The sequence below is a fragment of the Coturnix japonica genome, chromosome 4, assembly GCF_001577835.2.
Source record: "Coturnix japonica isolate 7356 chromosome 4, Coturnix japonica 2.1, whole genome shotgun sequence".
Classification (NCBI taxonomy): Eukaryota; Metazoa; Chordata; class Aves; order Galliformes; family Phasianidae; genus Coturnix; species Coturnix japonica.
In genome coordinates this window covers 3415424-3432304 of record NC_029519.1, presented here as the reverse complement: position 1 = coordinate 3432304, position 16881 = coordinate 3415424, and the positions used below count along the sequence as shown (strand labels likewise).

Sequence of the window (16881 nt, the reverse complement as noted above, 5' to 3'; positions counted from 1 at the left end):
AGTACAAGATCTTTATCTTCTATATTTCTATCACTAGTCTGTAATAAAAGCTACTACTGTATTTTATGTGTTTCCTTGTGTAGCTTCTTAGCAGCTCCTGTTCTCCAGGCCAATAGCACCTCTGTATCCACACTGTGCCTCTCATTTTCAGGCTTTCTCTTTTTTAGGGTCTTAGTAACTCAGCATCAAGGCTTCCTGCCTGAGGCAGTGCTTGGGCTGTGCTCAACAAAACACAGCCGCTCCCCCGCCTTCCTCTGCACACCCACTCTGTGTTTCTGCTGCAGCTTCAGCATGATTTCTGTTAGGCAAATTGAATGCAACTTCTGGTTTGTTAACAAAATCAGGTGTTCCAGGTAACGTGTCCCGGTGGTGACAAACGGCTCTGCCTTGGACAGTCCCTTCTCTGTGTCACCAGCCACCTGTGTGCTCTGGGTAATGCTCACATCTGATCAGTGTCTGCTGCAGACAGAGGTGCCCAAGTCCTTGGCAGGCACTGAGATACAAAAAGCCGTTTGGGCTTCTTACATTCTTGCAAGCATTTTAATAATCAGTAAACCAGTCTTGTGAGCTGCTGGTCTGAGCCCCTCTGCCTCTGTGCTGTGAGCTGTTTCCCTCTGCTCAGAAGTTAGTGGTAGCGTTTGCATATGTTGAGATTATTAAAAAACAGTCTGTGAGGAAACCTGTCCCTGCATTTGCTGAGTATACAAGATCTCTAAGGGGCGCAGTGAGTGAAATTGACGTTTTCCATTAGGTTGTTTTGCCCCAGAGCATACCAGCCCTTGTTGCAGATAGCAGGTTCCTAAGTCTGACATGCTTGAAGTTTCCAGGGAAAAGTATCGTCTGGGTTTCCAGAGACTGATCTGGTAGAGTTGATCCTTAGTTCTGCTGCAGCTGGCCCTTGTGCTCCTAGGGGCTTCCCTGTGTCCTCACAGGTCCCCTGTGCCAGCCCAGGGACCTGCAGTTTGCACTCCTGCCTGCTCTGAAGGTGATCGTCTGTGCTCCCAGTGATGAAAAGCAGCCTATTACACAGGTCTCTTTGAACCTCCTTAATATTGTTCAAGTTGGCTGCTGCCTGTATCATAGCACTGCAGTTCAGACCTCGCAGTGCTCCAGCAGCAGATGGGCTTGTGGTGGCTGTGCTGGTGGTACCTGGCAGCTCGTGGAGCCTGGGGCTGTCCCAGTGCACCAGCCTCCTCCATTGCACACGTGTTTGTGGCAGTCTGTCCCAGCCTCTTTACTGCTCCAAGGCGATCTGCTCAGTTTAAACAGTATAAAATGAGAGCGGCAGTTGTTTGCAGCTTCTGATAATCCTTAAGGCAAGCCACACGTTTTTGCTGTTCCCGCAGAGGCAGAGCTTTAGTCCTGATGTTCAAGAGCTTGGCCACGATGCTTCATTAGCGGTAAAGACTTCAGTGATTTGGAATTGCATTGTTAGGTTTTGCATCAAAACTTGACCTTACCAGCCCTCAGTCCGGAGCCCATAGCATGTTTGCCTGCCTACTGATAAGGAGGCTTTCTTTATAGCATGCAGTCAAAACATTGATCTCTCCAACAAATCTCCTGGCCAGATGCAATCAGGGGGTGGATGGGAGGCACCCAGAGGAGAGTGCTGTTTGGAGTAGAAATTACAGTTGTGTTCTGGCTGCAAGGAAGAAACTCGCTTGTATTCCCTTGGGACAGGCCCTGGCACGGGGGACCTGCACAGATGTAAGGGGAGGGAAGATTTGGCTGGCACTGTCTTTATTACTGATACTGATGCATGAGCCAGACTGGATTTCCCAAACCAAGACAGACAGTCAGGGCTGGCAGTGAGCACAGCCCATCTTTTTCTCTCATCAGCCACAGTAAATACAGAGCTCCCCGATGCCAGCTTGCAAAGGAGTGGTTTTCAGTGCATTTGATATGCTTCAGACTTGAAAACCATGCTTCGAGGTTTAGCACATTGAGTGTGGTCTGCTTGTTCTTTGGTTGTTCATCTGGGTTTTCATACAGCCATCCTCCAGCTAAGCTTTGCTTTCGCTTTCATGAGTTTCCTGGAAGCAGGAGCCTTGGGCTGGGTTCAGGCTCTTCTCTTAAGCCCAGGGTTTCTGGGAAGAGCTACTGGCATCTGTGGCCTGAGGAAGACTGAGTGGAGCAGGTGGGTATCCTGGTGGCAGTACCTGCATGAATCCTGTGTTTCTGCATGCTGCCCCTGGGTACGGTGTGGAGCAGAGCTGGAGCTTTCAGTCAGCAGCGTCAGGTGCTGCTGTTCAGGAAGGAGGAATAAAAACTTATGAAACCTTGGGAATGCTACAGCAGATGCCAGGCAGGACACGGTGACTGGTGGACAACCAGTGGCAGCTAGAAAGTAAAAGCCATCCTGCTGCTTCTTGCATCTCTCTGCAGGTCCCAGAACCAGGAAGAGATTGCAATCCTTGACTCCTCTTCAGGGTCGTCTTTCCTTCATTTGCTTTAGATCAGGCTCCTGTTCATTAGCTTGTGCTGCTTGCTCCCAGTGAGGAGAAGTCTGCTCTTGGTAGTATAGCTTTGGAGACAGGGAGAGTGTTTCATAGTGCAGGAGCTGTTTCCCAGTTGTATGCTGGCGTATAGTCTCTTTGGGAACGCTTCAAATACACTCCTACAGGTTTCTGGTGAGTTCATCCAGTGAGAGGTGTTGAAAAAACCCCCAGCCTTTCTCCACAAATTCTCTAGCATCTTCTAGTGGGGCAGTGGGAGGAGGTGCCTCTCCAACCATCCGTGCTTCTCTGCTGGGATAACTGGGATTCCTGCTGTACTGGGTCCTGGAAAAACATTGGATAGATTTGCCCACATATTTGTACACGCCACCCATACTGCAATGTTGGAGCTATTGTGGGTGCATAAAAGAAGTGTTGGCAACATGTGTCAGGCCCCAGCACAGCCCTGCAAGGACTGTCCAGGCTGAAGAAGCTGCTTAAAACAGAATTAAAAGTTTGAATGATGACAGAAGTTCAGCAGATGCCACTGTAATTAGTAGTACTCATACCAAAGAAAGCGGTCTTAAAAGATGCTGCCTTCTCACTGATGTGTTCAGGGAGTCACAGTGTTTGAAGATCCTTAAAGACCTTTTCTAGCAGCAAAAGGTGTAATGTGTCCGTGAGCCACCGAGTACTGAAAGGGAGAGCAAAGTGATTTAATAAAGGGCTGTGGACTGAAGGATTTCTGGGTTTAATAGTCAGAATCTTCTATCAGCTGAAGCAGGGTTTGGATCAGGCTCAAAAGAAGGAAAATTGGAAATCCCTCTTAGGGGATTATTTGGTTCACTGCATTTAAAGCACCAAAGTCCACTGATTCAGCAGGCTGTGTCTTGTCATTGTGGAGGAGAAAGTATATGCTGGAAGTGACCTGTCGTCCCCTTCCCCATCAGCTCAGGTGCTGTTACTATCCCTCTGACCCTAAGAAGAGAGCATCACTAAGCTGCAGATAGGTTAGGACAGCTTAGCTGATATTACTGTGGACTGCTTTATTCCAGATCACAACTAGCAAGGTGTTTCCTGGTATATCAGAGTACAGGGGTGAGGATGCCGTCAAGAAACAAACTATTCATGTGCAGTTTCTCATAGAAAGCCATGAAATTAGGAGTACAAAAATAAAAGCAAGGAAGGGGCGATGTGAGTGGCCAAAGAACTGCCTAGGGGCTCTTTGTAAGCACACTTATGTTTCTTGCTGAGCAGAGGCTGTAGCTGCTGAGGGCAGCGTCATGTGTGCCAGCAAATGTGAGCAAGCTTTAACTGTAACCCAGAGTTTCCAGCAGAGAAGGTGACAGAAGGAAAAATAAAGTCACAGGTTACTGTCCCTGAGGGCTTGTCAATCCGCTGTTACAGGAGTAGAACTGCTTCCTTGCAGGCTTTTGCCATCTGGGTGGGAAGGGGGAAATTTTACATCACCTGGGTGCTTTAAAGTTTCACAGACTCTCTGATTAGGGGCTGTTCATAGGTGTAAAATTCTGTCCATACTTAGGAGTTCAGTTTAGGAGTTTGCTTACGCAGGAGAATTGAAATTCTAATAGACTGTAGCTGCTGAAGAAGTTCAGGCAGGGGAAGCTGGTTGGCCCACCTGTGTTCTTCCCCACTCTTCCTGCAGGGTCTGCCTAAGGCAATTCAGGTTTCAAAAGCAGTCCAGGTCCTCCCATTACCATAGCTACAGCAAACCACTAAACCATATCTCGGAGCTCCTCATCCAGACACCTCTTGAACACTGCCAGGGATGGCGACTCCACCATCTCCCTGTGCAGCAATTCCAGTGCCTGACTACTCTCTGAGAGAAAAAGTTCCTTCTTATGCCCAGTGTAAACCTCATCTGATACAGCTTGAGGCCGTTCCCTCAGGTCCTGTAGTTCTCCAGATCCTCCTTACAGCCCTTCTTGTAGATGGGAGTCACATCAGCAAGCCTCCAGTCCTCTGGGACCTCTCCAGTGGTAGTAGCAAGGTGGTAGTAAATTCAACCATGAAGCTTCTAGATCCTGAAGCTTCCATTTACCTCTGTACAGCATTGCAGTGTAGACATACAAAAGCCGAGACGTTTCTCTGGGAGTGAGAAGTCTGTTTAATTTGGACCTGCCTTAATTGCTGGCGTGAAATCCTTAATTGTGTCATTAAACCATAAAGATCATCAATATACTTTGATCTGACAAATAAAGATGCCTTATGTTCAGGATGAGTCATGAATTTGTGAGTCAGGAGAAACAAATGGATCACAAGTAAATGGCAATGAATGAATAGATTGAAGAGCAGGGTGTTTTAATGTTGCTTATCGATTTGCTTAAAAGGATTGAAGTGCTGTGAGACTTCGACTGGGTAATCCAAGACAGAGCTCTTTAACTAATATCTTGTTTCTCCTTTTTCTGTGCACAGACAACATTTCCTGTGACTCCATCGCTTGCAACGAGCCCCACAATGGCTTTTAGTCCCTACCTGAGTCACGTTTCTCCTGGGATGGGCTTGGTTCCTGCAGAGCTTTTACCAAATACTCCTGTCCTGGTTTCTGGAAATCCAACTGTTACGGTACCAGGAAGCTCTGCTGGCCAGAAACTGATGCGTACGGATAAACTGGAGGTATTTGGGTGTCTGTTTTCATACTGCTAAAGGGAATGAACAGGGTGTGTTGGCCCAGCTGTTGCACTCTGCCGTGATGACCTGATGCGGTGCAGTGCAAAGTTTACTTGCAGTTCTCCAGTCACAGGGCTGCTGCTCTCTGCTGGAGGAGAGTCATGGGGACTGATCCCAAATCCTTAGAAATCACTGAAAATAAAACATAAATGAAAGCAAGCAGATAGTTTGCCCTTTCACCAGGTTGAGTGGGGGATGTTTTGGAATGAGAGCAGGAGGGTGGAAGGAACAGGCATTTCTCTTGTCCTGAGATAAGCTTGGTAAGTTCTTACAGAAAGCTGCAAGCCTTACACTGTTGGGGCTGCTGAGTTTGGGGCACTGGAAAGGCATTTGCCCACCAGGATCGCCATGGCACTTAACAGGGCGTGCTGGGATCTAGCATTGGAGGAACTGTAAACGTCTTTCAGACTGTTTGTAGAAGCTCTGCAGGAAATAAGGGCTGAGGACTTGAATTCAGAGGCTCCTGCAGGTGTAAATTATAACACTGGAAGACAGTGGGAAAGGGTATAATTTGAGAATAGATTGTTTTGTGTTACGTGCTTCATATTGCTTTGCCGATTGCTTCTGTTCTCATGTGACGTCTCACCTTTCCCTGCACACAGTCTTACAGAGTACTGCTGTGTGATTTACACCAGTGGCTGTGAGCATGACAGTTTGTCTTAGTTCCTTCATACCTTCAGACAAGGAAGCCTTGAAGCTCCATTTTGTGAAACTTTTATCCCTGCCTTTGATGCTCCGGTGCTTGTAACGTATGAGGAGCTGCCAAGGCCTTTTGAAAGCCAGCAGTTTGGGCAGCACCTTAGAATGCACTGCAGGGTAATGAAATGCACTGTAATGTAACCTCAAGGTCAGGGGTTTATTATGGAGGGCAGTGAGACTATCTGCATGAAAGAGGCTCCTCATATTTAAGAGTAAGTACCTGTATGAATACTGCAGCTTACAACTGCAGTTAAGCATGGATTTAGAATATGCATGTTACTTTATACATTACCCAAACTCATATGCTGTGTTGAAAATACTGACCGAAGAGTAGCACGATGTCTTTCTTAACAATGTGACTTTCTTTTAAGGTTTGTCGAGAGTTTCAGCGTGGAAATTGCACACGTGGTGAGAACGATTGCCGCTATGCTCACCCTATAGATATCGCGATGATAGACACAAACGAAAACACCGTTACAGTTTGCATGGATTACATCAAAGGTCGATGCTCAAGGGAGAAATGCAAGTACTTTCACCCTCCTGCACACCTGCAAGCCAAAATCAAGGCAGCTCAACATCAGGTGAACCAGACAGCTGCAGCTGCAATGGTAAGTAGGGCTCTTATCAAGCTGTATTTCAATTGCGAGGAGATTTCATTTGTGTCATTTGTGGAGAAGTAGGTTATTTTGTAAATGGCTGATTAGAGAGCTGAGAGCGTGTGCAGTGTGAGTCCCACCTCTCCATCCTTTGTATGCACGGGCTGTAGCATGAAGCACTGAGCGATGCAGTGCAGCTCAGCAGTTAGGGACGCAGTGGCAAACCTTGTTACTTTCTGACACAACATCATGAGGTTACACGCATCATGAAAGCGAGCTCAGCAGCATATGAAACAAACACCTTCTAGCTAAGTCGCAGGTGTCAGTTCAACTTCTTCAGCACACAATGAGAAGAAAGAATGCACATCTCATAATATATCCTTTACAGGGAAAACCTGGCTCCTTGAAGTCAGTAGCAGAATTTCCACTTACTTCAAAGCAAACAAGACGTCAGTTGTTCCAGTCTAGCAAACAGGGAAGGCTCGTACCTTGTTACCTTTGTCAAGACTTAGTGAAATGACAAGTCTCCAGTCAAGGATGGCTTCTCACCTTTCTGATTCTATGGTAGGGATGGTCTCACTTGCACTTTATTTGAAATGCGGCTTCCAATACCTAGAATTATGAAAACAACTCAAGGAAAACTTAGCAGGATGGATCAGATGCCCAGATGGAGTAAATGTTTGTCGTTCTGTTGACTGCACTTTAATGGCATCTACATATTCTAGTTTGAAATTTGCATCTGTAGTGTTAAAATAGCCCAGAGTAGGGACAGTATTGTCATGATAGACGTTTCTTATACCCTCGTGGCAAAGATGACCACCAGCATCCTGGGCTGCATTAGGAAGAGCAGTGTCAGCAAATCAAGGGAGGTGGGTCCTTCTCTTCTGAGTTCTGCTGAGGCCACAGCTGGAGTGCTGTGTCAGAGCTGGGCTCCTCGGTGCCAGACAGACGTAGATGTACTGGAGTGAGTCCAGCAAAGGGCTGTTTAGATGATGAAGAGCTCGGAGCATCTGACACACAGGGAAATTGAGGCTGAAGGAGCTGGGACTGTTCATCCTGAGGAAGAAGAGAACCAGGGGGATTGTAGCCATATGTAAGGTGTTTGAGTTCCTGATGGGGAAGTAAAGAAGATAGAGGCAGACAGTGAAAGGACAAGAGACAATGGGCACAAATTGAGGTGCAAGAAAAAAAAAAAAGCCTTGAACTGTGAGGGTTTTCAATGACCAGAATAGATCGCTCTGCCCTTGAAGATACTCAGAACCCGTCTGGATGCAGTTCTGAGTGAGGCACTGTGGCCGACCCTGCTTGAGCTGGTGGTTGGACCTCCCAACCTCTTCCATTCTGTGATTACTTGGATAACTAATCTTAAGAAGGGTCGTGCCCCCTGTGTGATTCAAAAGTCAGGCTACTAAAAGATTTCTAAATAAGACAGTAAATGAGGGTGGGTTTCATTCATGGCAAAACATAATACAAAAAAAGGGAAAGGATTACAGAAATGAAACAACTGCCTTCCCGGCAACATCAGTATTACCTGGAACGTAATTTGAAGAACCAATTTATGCTGCAGTATTTCTCTGTCCTGCATGGTTTATGTGCTGTATTTCTTACTGTTTCTATTATGTTGAAACAACAGCCAAGGTCTGTTGAAAAAGGACTTTCTGAAATGAAACCCTTTTGCTTTTTACAATTGACACTTTGCTTTTTCACTAATTATCCAGGACACTGCTACTTAACCAAAGCCAATGCATGTTTTATTCATGCTGCTGGCTTCTCTTAAAAACGTAATTAACCTTATTTGTATGCTGTTAACTAGAACCTTTAAAATATTTATTGATGGCTTGTTGCATCACCCTTGCCACCAAAACAGCTTACATTATTCATTGACTTTTCAAGGTTTGATGCATTTACTGTACCTGTTGAGGAATAAGGTCTCATTCAAGGGAAAACTGGTGCCCAGTCTCCTTGGATAAAAACAAACAAATAAAAGAAACCACGGCAGACCAATGGGGGTAGTAAGTCCTCCTAAAACAGTTCTGGACCGATTTCAAGTCCAGGTTCAGCAGACGTTTCTGAAGGACACTGTCCCGCAGTGACTTGACACACACGAGCAGTGGTTTTACTCACTGCTGCTTGGCTGCCATCTGTGCAGCACAGCCGAATGAACTGGGGCAGGCTCAGTCCCTGCTCTGGGATCACACTTCTGTAGTGTTTCATCGTGCTTTACCTCTTCTTGCCACCAGCCCTCTTGCTGACCTCTGTGCAGAGCTGCAGGGTTGGAGCTGGTGCCCAGTGCCCATCTGCCTGCAGCTAATCCCTGAGCTGCAGTGGCAGTACTCCAGTGCACACACTACTGATACTTCTTTAAAGTTTACTGAGGCTAAGCTAAGCTAAGTAGCTGACTAGGCCAGGTATCCACCTGGGCACCCATGTTGTGCATGTTTCATCTTTTTAATATATTGTGTAATGCTTTCATTTTATTATTTTTTTTTCTCTTCGCCTCCCCAAAACACTTCTCTCTTGACACTCTTCTGCTTGCTGTGCTTGACTTCCCCTCCCTGGCCCATTGCCATCATGTGCACACTGCCTGCTAATTAAGACTCAGTCGGCTGTCAAATCACTGTAGCAACCGCTGGAGGCAACCTTTGGCCTGGTACTTGGACATCTCACCTTCTTGCTTTGCACGTAACCATCTGCATGAAAGCCTTCCTCACTTGTCTGTCCTGTTAGTGCCTAAGGGATTGCCCATCCCTCCAGAAATGTTGACGTCCCTTCACATATGCCATCCTGCATCCCCACGCCACCTGTTAACCCTCTGAGCTTTTCCTCTTGAGGATTGGTTTTGGAGGTGCTCAGTATTTCTGGGAGCTTTTCTGTTGCAGCTTGGGGTTTTCAGGTGGTTTTCCAGCTGCAGCAGCAGTCTGCCTCTTTGTGACAGGGTAGGGCAGAAGCCTGCTAAGGCTATTCCCTCCCATTCACCTCCATGGGAGGCATTGAGTTCATCCTTAGAATTCATGTCCCTCAGCAGTAAGGGAGAAAGGGAGCAGTGGGCACAGAGGATCGTTGCTCCCCATTCCCCTTGTTGGGAAGCAGAAGTGTCAGTGGGATGAACACCCCCTCCAGTGCCAGTGAATGTACGGTCAGGGCAGAGAGGCTGCTTTTCCCAGAATGACAATGGTTCTTTAAGCTCTGTTTGGGGCAAATTTAAATGAAAAAAAGATAATAGCATTGAGTTTGGCCAGAAGCAAAGCCCCTGTGGCAACTCGGCAAGGCTAATATTGTTATTTGTTGCTTTTTAAGTAGTCCACAGGCTTTCCTGTTGGAGTTTTAGACTGCAGCATGAGAAAATCTTGTTAGGGACCAGCTTCCACCGGCGGCTGGAATTACACCCGGCCTGACACCGAATGACTGACACAACAGTGCCTGACACAATAGCCTGCCATGCTCACTGCTGGTACAGCGCAGCCCCAAAGCCCACAGGCAGTGACCCATGCAGTGCCTGGCTGCCCTCTGGAGTGCCACCCCCCCGAGGGGGCTCCGTCTGGCTGATGTTGGGAAAGCTCTGTAGCTCTCCTGCCCTTCTGACCTTCTCAATGATCAAAATCTGATCAGATAAGTGACTTTTAATAGTCTTCCTGCCTTGGAACATCTGAATGCTTTCAGCCACATTGTTGGAATATGTCACCTCCTCTGAACCTTTTGTGGAGGCTGTGCTGGAGAGCAATTTATGGTACCGATAAGAGCATACATAGTCTTCAGAGGAAACTGCTCAGATCAACTCTGCTGCTTGCCAGGGAATGGGTGCAACCTCTGCCCTCTTTCAAAGCATTCTGTGTGTTGTGACTGGGGCTGAAGCATCAAGTCAGATACAAACCCAGCCCCTCCTGGCTGAGTGCAGAGGAGTGAAAGTGTGATCTGCTCCCAGGAGATACTGATCAGAAGGGAACTTGGAGGAGCAATTAAATTGTTTGTTGCAAAGATTTAATCCAGTTCCTGCCTTGCAAAAAATAAGTTATTAACCTGCACGTGGGAAATCTTGACTTAGGCATGCATTGCATTTTTGTCTGTCATTCATGGCAAAGGATTTATTTCTATGCCATGCAGAGAAGTTACTGAAATCTTTATGTTCAGATGCTCCAATACCAGCAGGAATGTCGCTTTCCCAGCCCAAATATGAGGGGCTGCCTGCCATTTTTTTAGTGGGAATTGCTCACTGGGATCAGTGTGGGCTATCACATGGGTACTAAGCAGGAGAAATTAACCCTTTCACTGGAACACATGGTATGATTCTGTTGCAAGGGTTACTTACCCCCGCAAGTCCAGACAGAAGAGTGAGACAAGGCTACTGTCCATTCTCAAAGGTTACTGCTACTTCTGTCATGAATGAAGTTTGTCCAGAGGGAAAAGGCAAGCGACAGGATGAGGTAAAGTCATGAAGTTCTGTACTGCTCTGATCTAGCTCCTGTCCTGCTGGAGGAAGGTGCTGCTACAGGATTCAGCAAGGCCAAAAAGTGTTGAGGAGCCTCCTATTGCCTTTTGTAGGTGCTACAGAACACACCTGGGGAATACCTTTGGAACCAGGACATGGTACAAGGCAGAAATGTATTCCCACAAGCTGTTAAGATTTCTGCATAATGGTTCTAAGACCATTAAAGAAATGCTGTCCCATTTCACATGCAACACAGCTGTTTGCTTCAGTGCCTTGATTTGGTTTGAATTTCTCTTTGCATCCGAACAGCATTGCTTTGTGATGTACTTCATCCATAGGGACTGCCACATTTTGCTTGGAAGCCAAAAGTAATTGCTAACCCCAAGCACTCTGGCTTTGTAGCAAACCTGGGGAATGTGCCAAACTGCAGAGCCATCACTCGCCCATCCTCAGCAATCAGAGTGCTGGCCAAGCCAAGGATTAGGTAGGCTAGATATCAAGGATATGATAGTTTGGCAGCTGGGATTTGTCTGCAGGGCGTGCTGCAGTACGGATGCTGCCCCAGCACCAAGAATAGTAGGTGACCAGAAGGCTGTGTCCGAACAGAACTGGACCGAGATGGGCACAGCCTCCTGTTCCACAGAGCTGGCCTCCAGGCTGCACAGCAGGCACTGCAGTGTGCTTGCTTCTCGAGATGACTGTGGAAGTGTTTCATATACTGGGGCTTCTCCGACCCAGCTGAAGTGTTTGCATTTCCCAGAGGTGCTGTTCAGGTGGTAGAAATGGGGTTGCCGTAGTTCCTTTCTCTCCCATCCCCCTTTAGAGTGGCTCTAAAGGTAGGACGAAGGGTGATGTTAGAGATTAGGAGGTTGAACTGTGTAGCTTTGACATCCCTTGGCCGTGCTGGTGTTTGTGTGCTCCCTCTGACTGCAGCAGTAGGCTCAGGAATTGTCCCTCGTGTAGAGAGCCAGGACATCACAGTGAAGTCTCAAAGCCTTCATCTGTTCTGCTTTTGGCACTGCCATTGTGGGATAATGGACTTTCTGGGGAAGTGACAGCCTTTGGCCAAGAAGCAAGGAGTCAAAAGTCCATTACATGCTTGGCACAGTTGCTTTGCTATAATTAGCAATTTTTATTTTTTTCTGAGGCGGATTTTGGAAGCGTCTGAAAAAAAGTGTGTTTTGCAGTCAGGCCCAGTAAGGAGCCTGAACTGAAGCAGCAAGTTAGTTACTGTAGATCTGCAAAACCCCTCTGATGTGAGTGCAGCCACTCCAGTCTCTACTGGAGTACTCAAATCTGTTCTGTGCCAGAGGAACATTTATAGAACTACTATCATTAAATAGACAAGATGTAGGTACAGATTTAGCATAGATACCAGTGAAGGCTGCCCTAAAAATGGAAACATCTTCACCTAAAAGGCCTCATCCTAAAATGGAGATCTTAAGCAAGAGATTTTGGTGTCTGAGAATGCTGGCTCGTGTTTGACTGCTGTCTCTTGGTACTAGCCAGAAGAGATCTGGAAAGATATCGTGAAGTCCTAATGCTGGCAATGGTTGTCTGCTAATATTAGCAGAGGATGTGTGCGTGTCTGAGAGCAGTTTTGCAAATGCAGTTTCTTCCTCTAGTTGTTGTGTTTGGTTTTTTTTTATAATATTAAAGCCATCCAGAAGCCACGATGTGAATAGCAATAGGTTGGAGTGATATTTTGCCTGAAAGTGTCGTGCTTAACGTTTCTCAGATGAGCAGTCTCCTATAGCAGATTAAATCTGAGGTGGAACCCGTTTCTAAATGGTGACAAACTGTTGCAAGCTTTAGTTTGTATTCCGTTGTGTGTTGATTTTCATGACTCTTTACATTCTCTTTTCTTGTGTCCTTTCTGACAAGTACAGTGTGTCTGTAGCCTTAACCCTTCATTAGCTAAGCCTCCTCCATTACCCATCCCTCACTGTCATTTATTCAAACAAACAAACAAAAGTACTAACCCTGTTTTTCAGCCACTGCTTTGCGACATGATATAGAACACAACTAGGCAGAAATGACCTGATTCTGCATGACTTCCACGTGCGTAAAGCTCATTGACGTCAATGGGAGTGTTACATGCTAAAGGACTGCAGGGCATAATTAAAAAGGACCCTTTTTCTATCACAATGTGAAGAAAAAAAATGTGGTTTCTGCTTGGGTACAATGAAAAGCTGTAAATCATTAGACACATTCCTGTTTCTTAAGAACCTGACATACTACTTTGCTGTTGAGACACGTTTTGTAAATGATGAGTACCTTACTGAGAGAAGTTTCTGAGTCCGGTTAATGCTTTTTACCCAGTCTTGTCATGAAACAGGTTTGACGGGCTGGAAGAAGCACTGTGGTGTGATAGAACAAAAAGAGAGGATTTGCCTGATAGCAGGACCCACCCAGATCTTGTTCGAACAGCAGATTTGTCAATGGCTTTTTCCACTGCTGATAATGGGCAAGTGGTATTTAACTATTGGAGGCCTTCTAGCATTGCACTACTAGATATTGGGAGCGAGCCCAGATCTGCTGTTTGTGAGCCATGCAGCTGTTGCAGGCAGTGGAGAATCAGTCCTCCTTTTCATCACCTTGTTGCTCAGCCTCTCTGAAAATGAGGGAAAGTGTATTTTACTATGAATGTGACATTGTATGTGTTCCTGGCAACAATTACCACTTTAACCACCAGAACACATGGGTCATCTGCATGCAGGTGTAGACAACCACAAGTGTGCACAGCGCCGTGTAGGGAGGTGTTGAAATAGGCAGAGGCAAGCCCCCTTATTTTTCCATAGCACTTGCAGCTTACACTAATCTTTCCATCTTTAAGTAGTCACCAGTGCTTCTCTTAGCCCATTGCCTGCTTTGTAGTGTCCTGTCCTGATCAGCTCTCCCCTTCCTCCTCGCCATGTCTTTCCTTCTATGTGCCCAAGTCAACCCTCCTGAACATCTTCTGTAGTGTTGCCTCTTCCTGCTCTCTGCCCCTTTCTCCTGATGCATTTATTAACTGCTTACCTAGGGAAGCTGTGATTTCACCTACAGCTGTCACTACCATATAGCTGCTCTTCTCTTTCCCGTCTGTTACACTGATACAGTTTCAGGTGATTTGCAGGCAAGACCCTCGTTATTTCTTGCATGCTTTACCTTCTTTGGGTCCTTTTTTTATTCCACTTGTCTTTAATGACTCCCTTATCCACAGGCCCTGCCGCCTGGTGCACTTCAACCTTTACCAAAGAGGCCAGCACTTGAAAAAAACAATGGTGCCACCACAGTCTTTAACCCAAGCGTTTTCCACTACCAACAGGCTCTAGCCAACATGCAGTTGCAACAGCCTACGTTCATCCCCACAGGTAAGTGCCTCCTTGCTTTCTCCATCGTGCTTTTCTTTGTATGACCTAGACACTGAGCTAATAAGCAGATCTGTAGGAGTCCTTAGCAAAAGAATATTAGTGTATAAAGTTTCGTGTTAAAAATCGATGGAATGTTAATGTATGTTGTTTGACTTCTTTGCCTTCACCTAATGCAGTCCCAGAGCTTTTCAGTTATAAAGAGCCCTTCTTAGCCTTTCCCTTTTTTTTTAAGCAATCCAACTAAGAAAACTGTCTGCATGTTTCTTGAATTCATACTTCTTGTTTTTCCTTCTTATGGTTCGACTGGGTAATCTCAAATTAATTCTTTGACTCTTGTGTAGCTGTATTAAAGACTCATGTTAAAATATCCGGTGGGCCTGTATTTAGAGCTGCCTGCTCACTTCAAGCTGCGGGTTTCTTTCTAACCTTCTATCTCAGTGACCTACATATTCCGGCAGCCGTCATGTTTGCAGAGGGAACGGCTCATCTTCAGTAAATACAAATTACCTAATTGTCTTTGAAGGCGTATTTTTCCCTCTTGCTTGTCTTTTGACCAGTATGAAAGCCTAAGATTTTTAAAAGCAATTTAACTCCCGGCTTTTATTGTACCTTTAAGGTCTCAGAGTAAAATTGAAAGATGCAGCTCAGTAATTCATATAGAAATCGAAACATTGACGTGGCAGATGTGACTGCTGCCTCGCCAGTTAACCTCTGTTCGCTGCAGCCAGATGAAAAACAAAACCTGCTTAGAGTAGTAAGTACTGCAAGTGGCTGAGTTGGGAACATTTCAGAGCTGGTAGCTTAGTTTTAGTATCATTATTTTCATTGCAAAGCATTACATGGAAACAAATGCCTGAAGTTTTTAATGTTGAACACTGTATTCATTCACCAAGAGATATTTATAAAAATATACAAAGCCTTTCTGCAGGCTGTCTGTGCAGTAAACGTGCAGTAGACCTGGACCTTGGCCATGCCATTCTTTGGAGTCAGGGGAAAAGCTTTAAGAGAGCACAGTATTGAGACTAAATTGTGTGTCTCAGCTGTGAGCGTGGTCCAGAGAGTCAAGACCTACATTTTCTATTCTCATGGTCTTTATGAGAGTATTGAAGATGCTCAGAATTCATCAGTTTCCAGGATGTTTTCCCAGGGAAGGAGAGTCTTATATGGAAAGATGAAGGAGGGGACCAAGGAGGAGCCTTGAGGTCTGCAAAGGGCTTTTGGAGGGGATGGGCTGAGCTGACCTGACTGCGGCTCTTTCAGATGCCAAGCAAAATACAACCTCAGGAGGCATTCACACTTCCTAAAACGCCAAGTGTGTGAGCTGGCTTCATGCTCCCCTTCCTTGAGTTTGCGGTCTCAAAAGCTGACATAAAGACACATATTTCTGATGCAAGCACTGTAAATTAGCTTTCACCCAGAACTCTCATGATACTGCTGTGCACTGTCTCTTGGCGATGGGATTACGCACAGGCTGATGCATAACAGATCAATTTGCTGACACTGGCTCTCATCTGTGGACATTAATGCTGATCAGAGAAGTAAATTTCCAGTCAGAGAATGAATCTCTGATGAGTTTACATATCCATGTGTTCCCTTACTCATGCATCAGGCTGCAAATTTGATCTAAGTCATTGCAGTGCTCTTGGAAGCAGAGCAGAGAGGTGGCATGTAGCAGCTCACACCCTTTTGAGTGGTAGAGTTACTTCTGTTAGTGTCTCCTATTCAGTCCTTGAAGTGTCAGTTATCCCTCTGTGATAAACTGTGATCTCTCAGCATCATGGTTTGCCACGGAGGTGCAGGGATCAGGGTAAACACTGAAAATGATGTAATCACTGCAGCTGTTTCAAGTCTAAAAGAAACTGCCTCTTTCAGCTTTAAACTAGAGACTTTGAATCCCAATCCCTGCTTACAGGAGTAAATTGTTTTTAGAAAGCTGGTTTTAACATGAGTGTGATGTTCCTATAAGGCAACCTTATCTGCTTCTGTGATTGGAAAGAAATCAAGACACCTGATACTAAAAAAAACAACACCAAAACAACAAAGCAACCCTGATTTGTAGAATAGATCACGCCATTTAATACCAGGGTGGAAGAAGAAATACATTTTTCTACTACCCAAGAATGCAAGAATTAATTTGTTTTTCTCTTAAAACTGAGTTTAAATTATTTATGTATCAATATGCAGAATCTGTTTTGCATGTGCTTAAATATTGAATGCTGCGAAGAGAATACCTGCTTTTTAGTTAAAGTGATTTCTAACACTGAAGCTTCACTAATGAAATATCCCTTTTGTTCATCTTTCCACGCTTCAATGCATGGTGCGCAGGGTCAGTTCTGTGCATGACACCCACTGCAAGCGTTGGTAGGTTTTTCTACACAAACTTCTCAACTTTTCCTAATCTGAAAGAGACAGCAAGTCAGTATGCATCAGTGAGAACCTGGGTGGCTGTGTGGTGTGACTGTCTATCTGCTGTCTTCTTTGAGGCTTTAATGGTTGTACCCCTTTTAATTTCCGTGCAGTGCAGTGTTTCGTGTGACTAATACAAAGATCCAAGGCAGTGCATTCCCACCCCTATTTAGTTCTGCTGCAGAGAGAAAACTTTGTCAACTAAGTGTCTTTCCAACCCATTTCAGTCAACAAAAGGAAAAGCAGTGGGAGGATCCTGTTGGTTTGTTATT

The 16881-nt window shown here is 45.6% G+C and overlaps 1 protein-coding gene across 17 annotated transcripts in view; it reads left to right on the top strand.

The window, feature by feature from the left end:
• MBNL3 (muscleblind like splicing regulator 3) overlaps nucleotides 1–16881 on the top strand; it is an 86322-nt gene that overhangs the window by 55853 nt on the left and 13588 nt on the right. For 11 of the 17 annotated variants that reach the window (XR_001554584.1, XM_032444616.1, XM_015860363.2 and 8 more), the window contains 4 exons: nucleotides 4872–5072; nucleotides 6197–6433; nucleotides 14053–14203; nucleotides 16529–16564. Coding sequence is in view for 13 of the 17 variants with exons in the window: in XM_032444616.1 (XP_032300507.1) it covers nucleotides 4872–5072; nucleotides 6197–6433; nucleotides 14053–14203; nucleotides 16529–16564 (625 nt within the window). In the remaining 4 variants the exon portion in view is untranslated. The remainder of the gene's footprint in view (nucleotides 1–4871; nucleotides 5073–6196; nucleotides 6434–14052; nucleotides 14204–16528; nucleotides 16565–16881) is intronic. The other 6 variants (XR_004307254.1, XM_015860364.2, XR_001554586.1 and 3 more) reach the window with 3 other exon arrangements.